Below are 13,423 nucleotides of genomic sequence, written 5' to 3'. Positions count from 1 at the left end.
GCGATTTGAAGTGCAGGGGGGGGCGATTTGAAGTGCAGGGGGGGCGATTTGAAGTGCAGGGGGGGGCGATTTGAAGTGCAGGGGCGGGCGATTTGAAGTGCAGGGGGGGCGATTTGAAGTGCAGGGGGGGGTGATTTGAAGTGCAGGGGGGGGCGATTTGAAGTGCAGGGGGGGGTGATTTGAAGTGCAGGGGGGGGTGATTTGAAGTGCAGGGGGGGGCGATTTGAAGTGCAGGGGGGGCGATTTGAAGTGCAGGGGGGGCGATTTGAAGTGCGGGGGGGGCGATTTGAAGTGCAGGGGGGGCGATTTGAAGTGCAGGGGGGGGCGATTTGAAGTGCAGGGGGGGTGATTTGAAGTGCAGGGGGGGTGATTTGAAGTGCAAGGGGGACGATTTGAAGTGCAGGGGGGGCGATTTGAAGTGCAGGGGGGGCGATTTGAAGTGCAGGGGGGGCGATTTGAAGTGCAGGGGGGGCGATTTGAAGTGCAGGGGGGGGCGATTTGAAGTGCAGGGGGGGGCGATTTGAAGTGCAGGGGGGGGCGATTTGAAGTGCAGGGGGGGGCGATTTGAAGTGCAGGGGGGGCGATTTGAAGTGCAGGGGGGGGCGATTTGAAGTGCAGGGGCGGGCGATTTGAAGTGCAGGGGGGGGCGATTTGAAGTGCAGGGGGGGGTGATTTGAAGTGCAGGGGGGGGCGATTTGAAGTGCAGGGGGGGGTGATTTGAAGTGCAGGGGGGGGTGATTTGAAGTGCAGGGGGGGGCGATTTGAAGTGCAGGGGGGGCGATTTGAAGTGCAGGGGGGGGCGATTTGAAGTGCGGGGGGGGCGATTTGAAGTGCAGGGGGGGGGCGATTTGAAGTGCGGGGGGGGCGATTTGAAGTGCAGGGGGGGGCGATTTGAAGTGCAGGGGGGGGCGATTTGAAGTGCGGGGGGGGCGATTTGAAGTGCAGGGGGGGCGATTTGAAGTGCAGGGGGGAGGCGATTTGAAGTGCAGGGGGGGCGATTTGAAGTGCAGGGGGGGCGATTTGAAGTGCAGGGGGGGGGCGATTTGAAGTGCAGGGGGGGGGCGATTTGAAGTGCAGGGGGGGGGCGATTTGAAGTGCAGGGGGGGCGATTTGAAGTGCAGGGGGGGGCGATTTGAAGTGCAGGGGGGGGGCGATTTGAAGTGCAGGGGGGGGGCGATTTGAAGTGCAGGGGGGGCGATTTGAAGTTCCGGGGGCGGGGGGCGATTTGAAGTGCAGGGGGGGGGCGATTTGAAGTGCAGGGGGGGGGCGATTTGAAGTGCAGGGGGGGCGATTTGAAGTTCCGGGGGCGGGGGGCGATTTGAAGTGCAGGGCGGGGGGGCGATTTGAAGTGCGAGTTGTGCAGGCCTGATGTATTACTACATAAATAACACATACAATACCTCCAATAAATAACTTTGGCCAACCACAGCTTCATATGGAGGAGGTGGCTCCATGGGACAAAACACTTCAATCCCTTTGAACCTGGATCCATAGATGTGTGGCAGGGGAATCATCTCGTTACCAAGAATCCTAGCAGAGAAGAGAACCATCGTTACTCCAATGCAGGTTTTTATTCATTCATTGAGAATTGCTGGCTGATTAGCATACCATAAAAAGCTATGACTTTCTGAGGAATTAGCAGAAAGAGTCATCTGAGTACAGCAGGTCTAAAACTAAGATGACACATATTAAACCATTTTGTCATAACTATGTATTATGATTTAATTATTGTTTAACTAAATGTTTATAGTATACAACATCATAAATACTTCCCATGAGCACTTTTCTGAATTTTATACTTGTAGTCTAGAGAAATGCTTATACGAAGCACTAAATACCACTAGGATAGGCCATGTCGCTAAATATTTTTTATTACCCCTTCAATGGGCTGTGAGGATATTTTAGGAGACTGCTTATTAAATATGGCCCTATAATTTTGGCCATTGTGCTTTTCACAGTTAGCGGTTCAGTTTTAATCTTTGTTAAAGTATCTCAAATGAAAAGGTGACCATTAAAACTGATAGAAAAGATGTTGGTTACATGGCTGAATTATTTCACTGTATTGAAACACGGATATATATGTTGCTATTAGTGGGACTGCAAGTGAATATATCCTGTTCCCATAACATCTAGGAAAGCTAAGTGTGATATAAGGCAGCGGTGCGCAAACTTGGGGCGCTAGATTTTTTTGGGGGGGCGCGCAAGGCCTCTATAATACACTTACCTTCCCTTCCAGTGACGCGTCGTCCTGGTAACCCGGCGTCAAATGATGCTGCGGGGTCATCACGTTACCCCGTGCGTCATTTGACCCCGTGGCCAAGTGGGAGGGTGGGGGGTGCGAGGCACCGAGAAGAGCAGGCAGGGGTGCGCATGGGGAAAAGTTTGCGCACCCCTGATATAAGAAGATTTGGATGTTTCCCAAAATATATGTATACACACACACTCATAAATGTTTGTGCTAAAACCAAAAGTAAGCTGCATGGTATTTGTCAAGCAAATGCTGAAACCATGCTTCCGATTATACAGTGAGCACAATTGTGGGAAAACTAGAGTGTGTTTCTGTAAGGGTTTTATTCTATAAACTCAAACTCTGCGCTGCAAAAAAATGAACATTAGAGCTACCACAACAGTAAAAGTTTGACTTATGAGGATAGTCTTTCCCCATAAGGATAGGCCGAACACTCCCATTGTCTCTGTGCCCAGGACATACTTGAAAACGAGAGGTAACTCTCAATGTATTACTTCCTGGTAAAATATTTTTATAAATAAATAAATAATTGTCTTGAATAGGAGTTTCCTGAGATCAGCTTTTTTAGAGTTTATTGAACAAGCTCCTAATAGATTATTTAATGTAGTTAAGTAGTATTTTTGCTGCCATTCCGGTCAACACTGCCCCCCCCCCCCCCCTTCCCCTAACCCCCGCAGGGCAGCTAAGGGGTTAACAACAGCTGTATCACAAAAACCACAAGAATCTATTTGGGGGCCACAGCCGTAAGAGACATGAATCTCTTAAATGTTTTTGACTTGCGCCGGGTGACCCTTCAACACTGAAGGGGTTAAATATTAGCTGGAGTCCCCTTTTGAAATGAACAAGATACAATGCACATGTTTAGCGCTGTGAATTGAGGATATCCTTGCAACGGAGGCAGAGCCATCATTTCAGAATGATCAGGAATGTACTGTAACAAAAGTTGCATAAGGGCAGCCAGATTTTGAATCAGAACAAATTGAAACGGAAAAAAAACGATTGCAATAGAAAGTAGAATCAACTGTAAAAGTTCTTCAAGTACATTAATAGCAAAAAGAAAAGAGAATGTAGGACCCTTTCAGTGTGAGCTGGGCAGGCAAATTATTGGTAATGGACAGGAGAAGACAGAGGTATTAAACAAATGATTTGCCTTTGTACTGTACATACTGTTCCAGTGTTTTTTATTAACTTTTTTGTTGTTGTTTAGGAAACCTATAATTACAGTATATTGTGAAATTCTGAGGAACCCCAACCTCTCTAAGGCTAAGTCCATAGAGACTGAAGCCGTGCGGAGGCGCGCTGAGGCTGAGGAAAAGTGGTGCTTTCCCTGGCCTTAGAGCGCGCGCAGTCCGTGGGCGTGTCTGGGGGGCGGGCCAGTGACGTCACGGAGCTGGTTCGCCCTCATTGGGCGAACCGCTCACGTGACCGGCCCTGCGCTCTGGGAGCGCAGAAACTAAAGATTAGGTAAGACACACGCTTCCGCAAGCGTGCGGAAGCGTGCGCAAGCCCCTGCTAAAGCCGCTCTCATTGCGGCTGCAGGGGCTCACTGGTAAGCATGCGCGCACCTCAGCACGGGTCAGTGCCGCTCCCTGCACCATGTCCGAGGCCTAATAGCGCGTCTGAGATCAGATGCATTGTAAGGAACCCCAATCCTCGCTATTAGCGCGTCTGAGATAAGATGCATTGTAAGGAACCCCAACCCTCGCTAATAACGTGTCTGAGATCAGATGCATTGTAAGGAACCCCAACCCTCTCTAATAGCGCGCCTTAGATCAAATGCATTTAAGGATCTCCCCGAGCCCTGTCGGTGGTCCTGCACAGTAAACTGATTTTTAACACACACAAAAATACAAAAATAAAACTTTTTTTAAAGATCCATTGAAAGAGCATGCTGAGTGGGCAAGATAGTAACATTATACGAGTTAAATTCATGTAGGATTCGGGGTGAGGGTGGGGGGGGGGGGGGATTGATGCTTTTAACAGTTACAGATTGTATGTACAAGAATTTTCTTACTTTGTTTAATGCATTCAATATATTAAGATAAATGATACGCCTGATTACAGTGGTGTAAAGTCTGTCTTGATCCTGAATTCTTGAAAATGAAAAGGATTACACTCTCACACCAAGCCTTTTAAGCCTCTAGCTTTTCAATGCTTTTAAACATTACAGCAACGGACCAACAGTAGTTAACGTTAATCATTATGGACTTTATAGGTCGATTCACTAAGCTCTGTTAAATGAAGGCACCTGGCGTTACCAAAAACCGGAACAGGTGTTATTTCCCCTGAGGTTAACGCATATGCACGAAGCTAATTATATGTAAAAATAATGCCCACAGTATCTCATTAGCATAGACTTCGAGTCCTGTTACTGTATCACAACATTGCGTTAGCTTCCTATAACGGGCCGTTCAGTATCTCTTAGCATTACTCCCTTCCAGACCCTGAAATAGATGTTTAACTACATTTTAAAAAAAGTAGAGGAGAAGGAAATAATATTGAAAATAACGCGATATTAGTTTAATCATACCCAACTATGGTATTACCCACTTAGACCCTGCAAACGCCCTATTTCAGGGTTTGGGTGGGAGTAATGCCAAGTTTAGTTAAGACCTAACTAACGTAACATTTAAGTCCCCGCGTTAACTATAACAGACCTTAGTGGATATGAAATGTTAGGAGGCATGCCTCTTGCATCTCATCCCTAACGGAGCTTTGTGCATCCGGGCCTAAGACTGAATCATTTGAATCTTTTTGCCTACAAGGATGACCATCCATTTAACAACATGGTATACATAATAAACCTTATTTCAGTAATAGGGTATAAATTTGCAGAGAATAGCAAGAATATAGTAATTCACAGTTGGATACATGTGAGCCACTGTAATGCTTACGCTCTCCACAAACAAGTACGGACCCTGGTACTGAGGTGGGGAGGTATGATACCACGCACCCACGGCAACGGGGCCGGGCCCGGTAGAAGGATAGTCTGTAGTGCCGGGTCGGGATTGGAGAAGGTGGGTTAGCAGAATACTTGCCGGGTCGTGGAGCGAAGCCAGGAGGGTGGTAAGAGTCCGAGTGCCGAGGTCCGGGGTTGGAGCCAGGAGAATGGTCAGTGTCCGAAAACCGAGGTCGAGGGTTTGGTGAGCAGCGGAAGGTCAGGAGGTAGCCGGGGTCAATTTCCAGAGAAGGGTCCAAAGGTCAAGCCGGGTCGGTACAGGCAGAGTAGTGGGAACGCAAGGAACCATAGAACTATGCTCAGCAAAGCGTGGAAGTGGAAACAGGAACTAAATAGTGGGGCTGGACGAATAAGGCTGTGGGGCGGAACGGAGGCGCGACCACTACGGAGGCATAGATTGGTCCTTAGATGTAAGAGACAGGGAGACCAGCTGATCCTCTTGCCGCGCGGCTTGGGAACGGTGCACGCGCGTCCTGCGTGTGTACGGCACGGGAGAAGAGCGCGCAGCCCGAGCAGGGGGCGGAGCCTCACTCCGTGGGGATCCAGGAAGCCCCCTGCGCGGGCGCTTGCCGCAGCGGGAGAAGGAGGGTTGGGCTCTTGGCGGCGTGCCGGAGGGACCGGGAGACGCAAGACAGCAGAAGGTAAGGAGGGAACCCTCTTTGAGAGAGGTGTTCCCCGAGTCCTTACAGTACCCCCCCACCCACCCTTGAGGAGCGGCCTCAGGACAACTCCAATATGGCTTCTGGGGAAACTTGGAGTGGAAGAGTCTTAACAGTCTGGGGGCATGTACCTGGTGGTGTGGTATCCATGACCTCTCCTCTGGTCCAAAACACTTTCAGTGGACCAAGTACTGAACAGAACCCTGTTCCTCCGGCACGCCGCCAAGAGCGCCCCCCCCCCCTTCTCCCACTGCGGCACTCGCCTGCGCGCACACGCAGGGGGCTTCCTGGATCCCACTTGTTACATGATTTTGAAGGAAAAACGTGTTCCTGCAGCAGTTTAACAAATTTCCCCCTTTGTCCTACCTTATAAAATAGAATACATAGAATACTGTAAAATACATATGCATGCACAACTGTTGTACAGTACCTCTGATTGATTGTGGGTGTGTAAAATGTTGAGAAGTATGAAGGGGGAGGTGCAGGAGGAACAAAATCTTCAGGGTCTAGAACCCGATCTTGTACTTCTGCGTCCTCTGCTGAAACTTGTGACTCATCCTAACAAAACAAAAAGGAATGCGCGGTTACATACAGGAAGATACAATACAATGGCAGGCGTGTCAGAAGCAAAAGAATAATTTGGACGTTTAAAGGCTGTATGGTTCTCTTTGTATAAAATGTTAGGCATAAAGGAGAAATTTCTAAGCAACATACAGTGTACACCAGGGGTGCGCAAACGTTTTGCCCTGCGCCCACCTGCCTGCTCTTCCCCACTGCTCGCACCTCCCCTTACTAGTCTGAAGCATCAAATGACGCCACAGGGTCATGTGACATCATGTCACATGACCCTGCAATGTCATTTGACGTCGCGTTGCCATGGCGATGCATCACATAAGGCGACCGACTAACGGTAAGGGAAGTTACACAGGCCTTGCACAACCCATGGCACGTAATTTAAATGCCTCTGCAAATGCCGTGCCCCCCAGGAGGCCTTTGTAACCATCGCGTCCCCCCCAAAGAAATCTCTGGCTCCCCAGGTGTACGGGTGAAAAGAGAAAAAGTGCGCAACTAAAGTTATATTAAGTGACGTGATGAATATTAATATAAATGACGTGACCTTGAACAGAGCGTCTGCAGCTGCGATGAAGGGGGGGCTCAGGGACCCCCTGTAACTAACAGAGAAAAACAGAAAAGACACAGCGCAAAACGCTCATAGTGTAATAAAAATTATATTGACATAAATAACAAAAGGTGAGTATTAAGCGTACTTCAATAAGGTGTAAAACAAACAGTTTCGGGATATTGTTACCCAAACACCACAGGAAACCGGAACAGATGTCCTCGCATGCAGGGAATTCCCTGAAGAAGAAACCCACGGGTTTCGAAACGCGTTGGAAAAACTGTCAAGAGTCTGATCTTTAACAACTACCCCATCACGCGAGCTGCCCCAGTGAAAACGGCGCCAAAATCGGTGTTTTTCCCCGCGGTGACGTCATCAACCCGGAAGTGTTCTGCACGGAGGGGAAAGAGAGAACCTAGCTGGCGTGGAGCTCCGCTTTGTCAAAAAGCATTGCATGGGACAGCAGCACACGTGTAATCCGTGTCATGGGAGTAGAACTTTCAAAGGCTTCCTACTTACCCCAATAGGACTGTGTACCAGAGGCACCAGTGTCCATATCCATGCGAGGACATCTGTTCCGGTTTCCTGTGGTGTTTGGGTAACAATATCCCGAAACTGTTTGTTTTACGCCTTATTGAAGTACGCTTAATACTCACCTTTTGTTATTTATGTCAATATAATTTTTATTGCACTATGAGCGTTTTGCGCTGTGTCTTTTCTGTTTTTCCCCCAGGTGTACGCAATACATTTAAAAAAAATGTAATTTAATGAAAAAATATATTTTGTAATGTTCGTTCTAAAAATCCTTAACTAAAAAAACTCAAGCTCTCATATATATATATATATATATATATATATATATATATATATATATATATATACACGACTATTAAGGTTATGGTGGGTAAAAAAAGTAACTAAAACCCTCCACAGTAAAGCATAAAGCAACTGTAAATATTCCTGTATATTCATTTGCATGTCTTAGACAGGTCTGCAACCCTGTCTTTCACCATTGTCACCCAGCAAACAGCACTTTCACTGCAGCAAGGGATTCTGGGAAATGACATGCAAATGAGCACACAGTGCCACCTTTTATCTCATGCTCACATTACATGAGCAACCCTTAGTCAATGCATGCTGCTTTAAACACAGCTTTTAAGCAAGGACTTGGGAGATGCAAAGTCAGTTAACCCACTCACAGACATGTTTCAACCTTGATGGGTATCATCAGTGTGAGGTTGGCTCGCTGACATTTGCTCAAATGAGATAAGAGTAGGTAATCACCGCGACTATTAAGGTTATGGTGGGTAAGAAAAGTGACTAAAACCCTCCACAGTAAAGCATAAAGCAACTGTAAATATTCCTGTATATTCATTTGCATGTCTTAGACAGGTCTGCAACCCTGTCTTTCACCATTATCACCCAGCAAACAGCACTTTCACTGCAGCAAGGGATTCTGGGAAATGACATGCAAATGAGCACACAGTGCCACCTTTTATCTCATGCTCACATTACACACATTGCACACATTGCTCACATATATATATATCCAGGAGTAATGGAGACTTGGGGATAGATCCCCAGAGGTCCACTACATCTTTTATTGTGACGTAACCCCCCTCCCCATTTAACATATTGATACTCGTAACGCATATCCACAAATGTGATTCGTGTTATGATGTCCTCGCGTTAACCAGAAAAATATCGGATCGCTAACGTTTAAATGGACTTCTGGCTTACTCGTATGCTAATCGTATGCTAATGAGCTGTTAACCTAACATCGCAGATCCACAAACCTCCGTTAATTTTAGTCTATGGATATAACGTTACGGTAATTAGGTCACACCAAAACCTTCCATGAATCACATCCAGATCATGACTGTCATAGTGTTATTTCAGGGAAGAGCCTACAAGGAAAACTGGCAGGTCTATAGTGCTACACAAATGATTGTACCCATTATAGAGCTTAATCCTTTCATTACAAAAAGTTATGCGTCACACAGATATATACTATGGGTCATATAAATCTCTAAAACACATCAAGAGATGGATCTGATAATGGGTCATACAGTTCCTGTAATAAAACTATACTACGGTTTTTAGTGATTAAAGTGAAGGTAGGATATGTTTGTCTGACCTAATATAGTATATAATCTTGACTGTAATAAGTATGAGTATACAATAACGTGTCTACATATTATAACAATAATTTCCAAGAGACAAGACTGTGTGTAAACAATAAAGGAAGAAAAAATGTACAGGTCAAATAACAAGAAAAATATTTACAGAAAATTTTCTCTTATGGAGCAGAACTGCCCGGCTCACTAGGCCCCCTGGGTAATACGTCTGTAACACATGTTCGTTAATTGGAATGCACGCTATAGTTTTGCGCATGTGTAGTGTATTGGTTAACGCGTCTCTGTGCAATGAAAATCCCTGTTAACACAGCTAATGTAATGATGCTAGTTTGCTGAACCGCTGCTGTTTTTGCATATCATTAGCTTTGTGGATAACCATTAAACCGAGGGAAACGAACGGGCGTGATCTATGTATCGTCCCGTTAGTAGCCGAGATTTAATGGACCTCTGCGGATCTACCCTTTAATGGCAGATACCACCAGATCACCCACATGACAGCTTTATGACTCCCGACCGATGAGCATCGCAATTTATGCTTCTTCTATTGGAGAGTAATTAGTCATACTCATATAAGGACACCACTCTGCTGTCATTTTAAGGTTGCAGAGATCAGGGCAGAGTTTTAATACACTTAATAGAACATTCAGAACAGAGACTATTCTAAAGTGTCACTTCCTTTTCCCCAAGACAGGAAATGAGGTTTTAAAGTAGTATGGGACCGAAATGAAAAAGCAAATGCAGGGGACATGTAGCAAGTTTTTGTAGATCTATAAGGAACATCATGAAGTTTCTCTGCATCAAAGTGGCAACAGAATAGTGATTGCCGCAATCAACATTTCCATCTAAAAGCTGTTTAACATTGCAGTTGACGCCTGTCCTTTAGTGTGTATACAAGAATTTGAACCCATAAAGTACAGTATGTTTACTTGGCATGCTAGTCACTTGTAAATGCCCAAAAGCTACAAAATATGTTTTGTTTGTGTTTAAAAAAAAGTATTTTAAGAACAATTCTGTTTACAATTAAACAGAATATTTACACTGATACAGAGGACAATGTTGTGGTTATATACACACAGGGATATTTGTGTGGGGACTTACAGCCCCTGAGTTCCAGCACCAATTTGTTTTTTTAAGTTCCAGCACATTTTTTTAAGGATCAACAAACTCCAGTAATGATGGCAATATTAGGAATGGGCTTGAATACTAGCTGGCATGGAATAAATGCTGTTTATACTACTTATATATAAAAAATAAAAAAAATCAGTTGAACCATTTCTTTTAGTCTAGATCTAAATTATTTTGACTTTTCTAAGGGCTCCAGCGCCCTTTTCCCTAAAAACAAACACAAAATGGAGGTGAAGGGACGCCGTCAGAAACGCCAAGTTGTACTATTTGGAACCGTGAAAAAGTTACATAAAGTAACAAAAAGTTACATATAAGAAATGTAACGAACAAATACTCCTGTTTCTACTACGTTGATGTACAAGATGAAACACTCCCACTTGTACCAAATATTTACCATCTTGCCTGCTTGATTCTCAGCATTTTGCCCCATATGACAAATAATTGTACAACATTTATACTTTACACTCACTTACTGTGCAGGGTCTTCTAGCAGTCAGCAGCTGCAGGTAACGCAGGGCGGCCGCGACCAGGCAGACTGTTGTAGTCAGAGCATTCAGGGCACATACCGCGAAGAAGACTTTCTAAAGGAGGGATGAAAAAGCGTTGACATTGTTGATGTACTATCCAGAGCTACAAAAGTGGGGAAGGTACCATTTAATTAGCCATGATATATTCAATAATGTAGTTGTTAGAGGGTGTCGGAACGCAGTGACGGAAACAGCTTGTGCATTTTTATAATCCAACTTTTAAGAAACCTGTCCTGTAACAATACGAGTTCTTTATGAAGAACACAAGTGCTTTCCAAGAGCCTGCATTGGTTAAGATGCATTTATGACATTAAAACTGATCTAAGCAATGTGTTGCAGACACCTTGGACAGGGAATGCATTTAATACTATTGATGCAACAATGCTTGCCCTCATTCTCTAAATAGTGGTTATTACCAGGCTAACGTTACATATGGGTTTAACAATAGTGTGACGGTAGGGGGTAACCAGGCTATACAATAAAAGTTAAGCCCATCTGGTTACCCCTGAAACAGTAGGGTCCATGGCAGCTACATAGCACCATAAGAAAAGGGGCCAGGTAACAAAACATGCAAAAGTTAGTGTCCCCTGCTTTTCCACTTTTCATGTTCCCTTTGCCCCAGACAGAAACTTTCTGTGTGTAAGTTTTAGGTGGGATATTTGGGTCGAAATTCAGTTGTTTTGTTTGCAGGAGTTCGGGGGCCAAAGATACCGGTAGTCCCCTAATTCTCCCCAACGTGCAGGCATGATTTGCCGGTACGCGGGTTGAATTACACCGGGACTGCCCAGTGTCCCCCAGACTCCTGGTTTTCGAGTCCAGATATCCCAATCCTATGTCCCTCATAGATATGGGTCTCCCAAAGTTATAACATGTATTAAAATATGTTTTATAATGTTTTGTGCATTTACTATAAATGTCTATTCAGTCAGCCCGGGCATACATATAGGTGCCGGGAAGTCTGGATAGACATCGTCGTTCAAAGAGGAGACGGGATGTTGGAAGGTGTCAGGGTGCTAAGTGGCCGGGGCAGGGTGGAGTACTGAGTCCGGAGAACAGAGACCCCCTGCGGGGAGGACCTTCTGGTTTGCCAGACTCAGTGGAGCCTGCCCAGTAGGTGGCAATGGGTTGACTAGGGGAAGCGGCAGAATGTTGGCACATTTCCCATTGGTCAATTCATATGTCCTGCCCAAAGGGCATCCCGTGCCAGCTTGGCCACGCCCCCTCTGACATCAGCGAAAAGACGAGCTCCTATTCCTATTGGCTGATGGGGAGGAATTCCCACGCTCTGATTGGTCACTCCTCCTACTTCCAAGCTGAACATAGAACAGGGGAAGGTATGTAAGGAGAAGCCCCAGTCAGAGAACCAGACGATCCTGTGACTTGGGCCAGTAATGCAAAGGCGGACTTTTAAGTTTCTCTGTTATGAATAGCAGAGCAACCAGCTTCATTTTTGGAGCTAAGAAAGCTTGCCTAGCTGAGGCTAAGTCAGACACGAGGTCCAAGTTCTCGTTTTAGAACGTAATTGTCGCAGCTAGAACTTCTAGCCGAAGAGAGGACCAGGAAGCCTGGGTGGATATCCCTGTCAGGGTAAGCCTTCCGAAGCAAGCACCCTGCACCTATTTTAGCCTAGTTTTCACCGCCAGAGCCCAATAAGTGCGTTTTTCATCTGTATTTTGTATATTCATTGGGTGTACGTGGGTTTACCCGAATAAACTACATTTTATTACACTACTTTGTTTTGCCTAGTGAATGATCCCAGTATAAAAGTGTTAAAAGTCCTGGTCTCCCGTGACAAATAGTCTCCTGCTTCTCCTTAGCCCGCTCTATTTCTCCCCTGAAATCTTCTATATTATTAACCCCTTGTCTTTTTCCTTGATCTTAGCCCTTTCCCCACAGTCAACTTTGTCTTTGTCCCAGGTCCAACAATTTTTGCTGGAAGTCATATTGACATGGATATCCTCCGTTTCTGCCAGTGAAAACAATGGTGGCGTCCAATGTAAAGAAAGAAGTATTCTCCATAATAAACCATTATCGTCGACTGGCTACTTCTGCTTCAATCTGTTTTCAGACTCTAAAAACGTTTGAACTATAAATGGCATACGACTGTATGTTTTGGTACAGTACTTGTCTGGGGCTGATATTTTACCATGTCTGATGGAAACGTTTGCAATAGATTAGAAAAATTAAATACTTGAAAAATGCCCCCCAAATGTGACCTTTTTAATGCTCACTTGGAGAACAAAGCAGTTAAATGGATTTTCCCCAACACTGTCACTTTTCATTTACATATGTCCTATGTCAGGTACCATGCTATGTTAATAATATGATAATAATTATATGTAGAAGGGAGGTAGGTACAGAAAAGAACCGAATGGGTGTGTGCAACTATACAATATACCTCAACACCTATAATAAGAATAGAAGGCAGAAATGCAAAGTTATTAAAATATACATTTATTGAACTTAATAAGCAATTGCTTATTTTTGTTGCTTGAAAGAGGAGTTGGTTGTAGATTATAGTATGTCCCACAATCCCTTGCTCTGAATGTCTTGTTCTGTGTGCACTGCTGTGTGCTAATCCCAGCATGATATTATATTCCCTCCCACTACCAGATGAGTTGACCTTTATTATTATTAATATTATCAT

General features: G+C 45.1%; 1 protein-coding gene across 2 annotated transcripts in view; it reads right to left on the bottom strand.

Annotated features, from left to right (window-relative positions):
* ENTREP1 (endosomal transmembrane epsin interactor 1) overlaps positions 1-13,423 on the bottom strand; it is a 76,800-nt gene that overhangs the window by 15,737 nt on the left and 47,640 nt on the right. For both annotated transcript variants that reach the window (XM_075597724.1, XM_075597714.1), the window contains 3 exons: positions 10,723-10,830; positions 6,297-6,424; positions 1,401-1,530 (listed from right to left, as the gene is read on the bottom strand). In XM_075597724.1, coding sequence (XP_075453839.1) covers positions 1,401-1,530; positions 6,297-6,424; positions 10,723-10,830 — 366 coding nt within the window. The remainder of the gene's footprint in view (positions 1-1,400; positions 1,531-6,296; positions 6,425-10,722; positions 10,831-13,423) is intronic.

The sequence above is a fragment of the Ascaphus truei genome, chromosome 1, assembly GCF_040206685.1.
Source record: "Ascaphus truei isolate aAscTru1 chromosome 1, aAscTru1.hap1, whole genome shotgun sequence".
In the NCBI taxonomy this organism is placed as follows: Eukaryota; Metazoa; Chordata; class Amphibia; order Anura; family Ascaphidae; genus Ascaphus; species Ascaphus truei.
The sequence above is the reverse complement of the archived record's forward strand: the minus strand, read 5'-3'. Positions and strand labels throughout refer to the sequence as shown.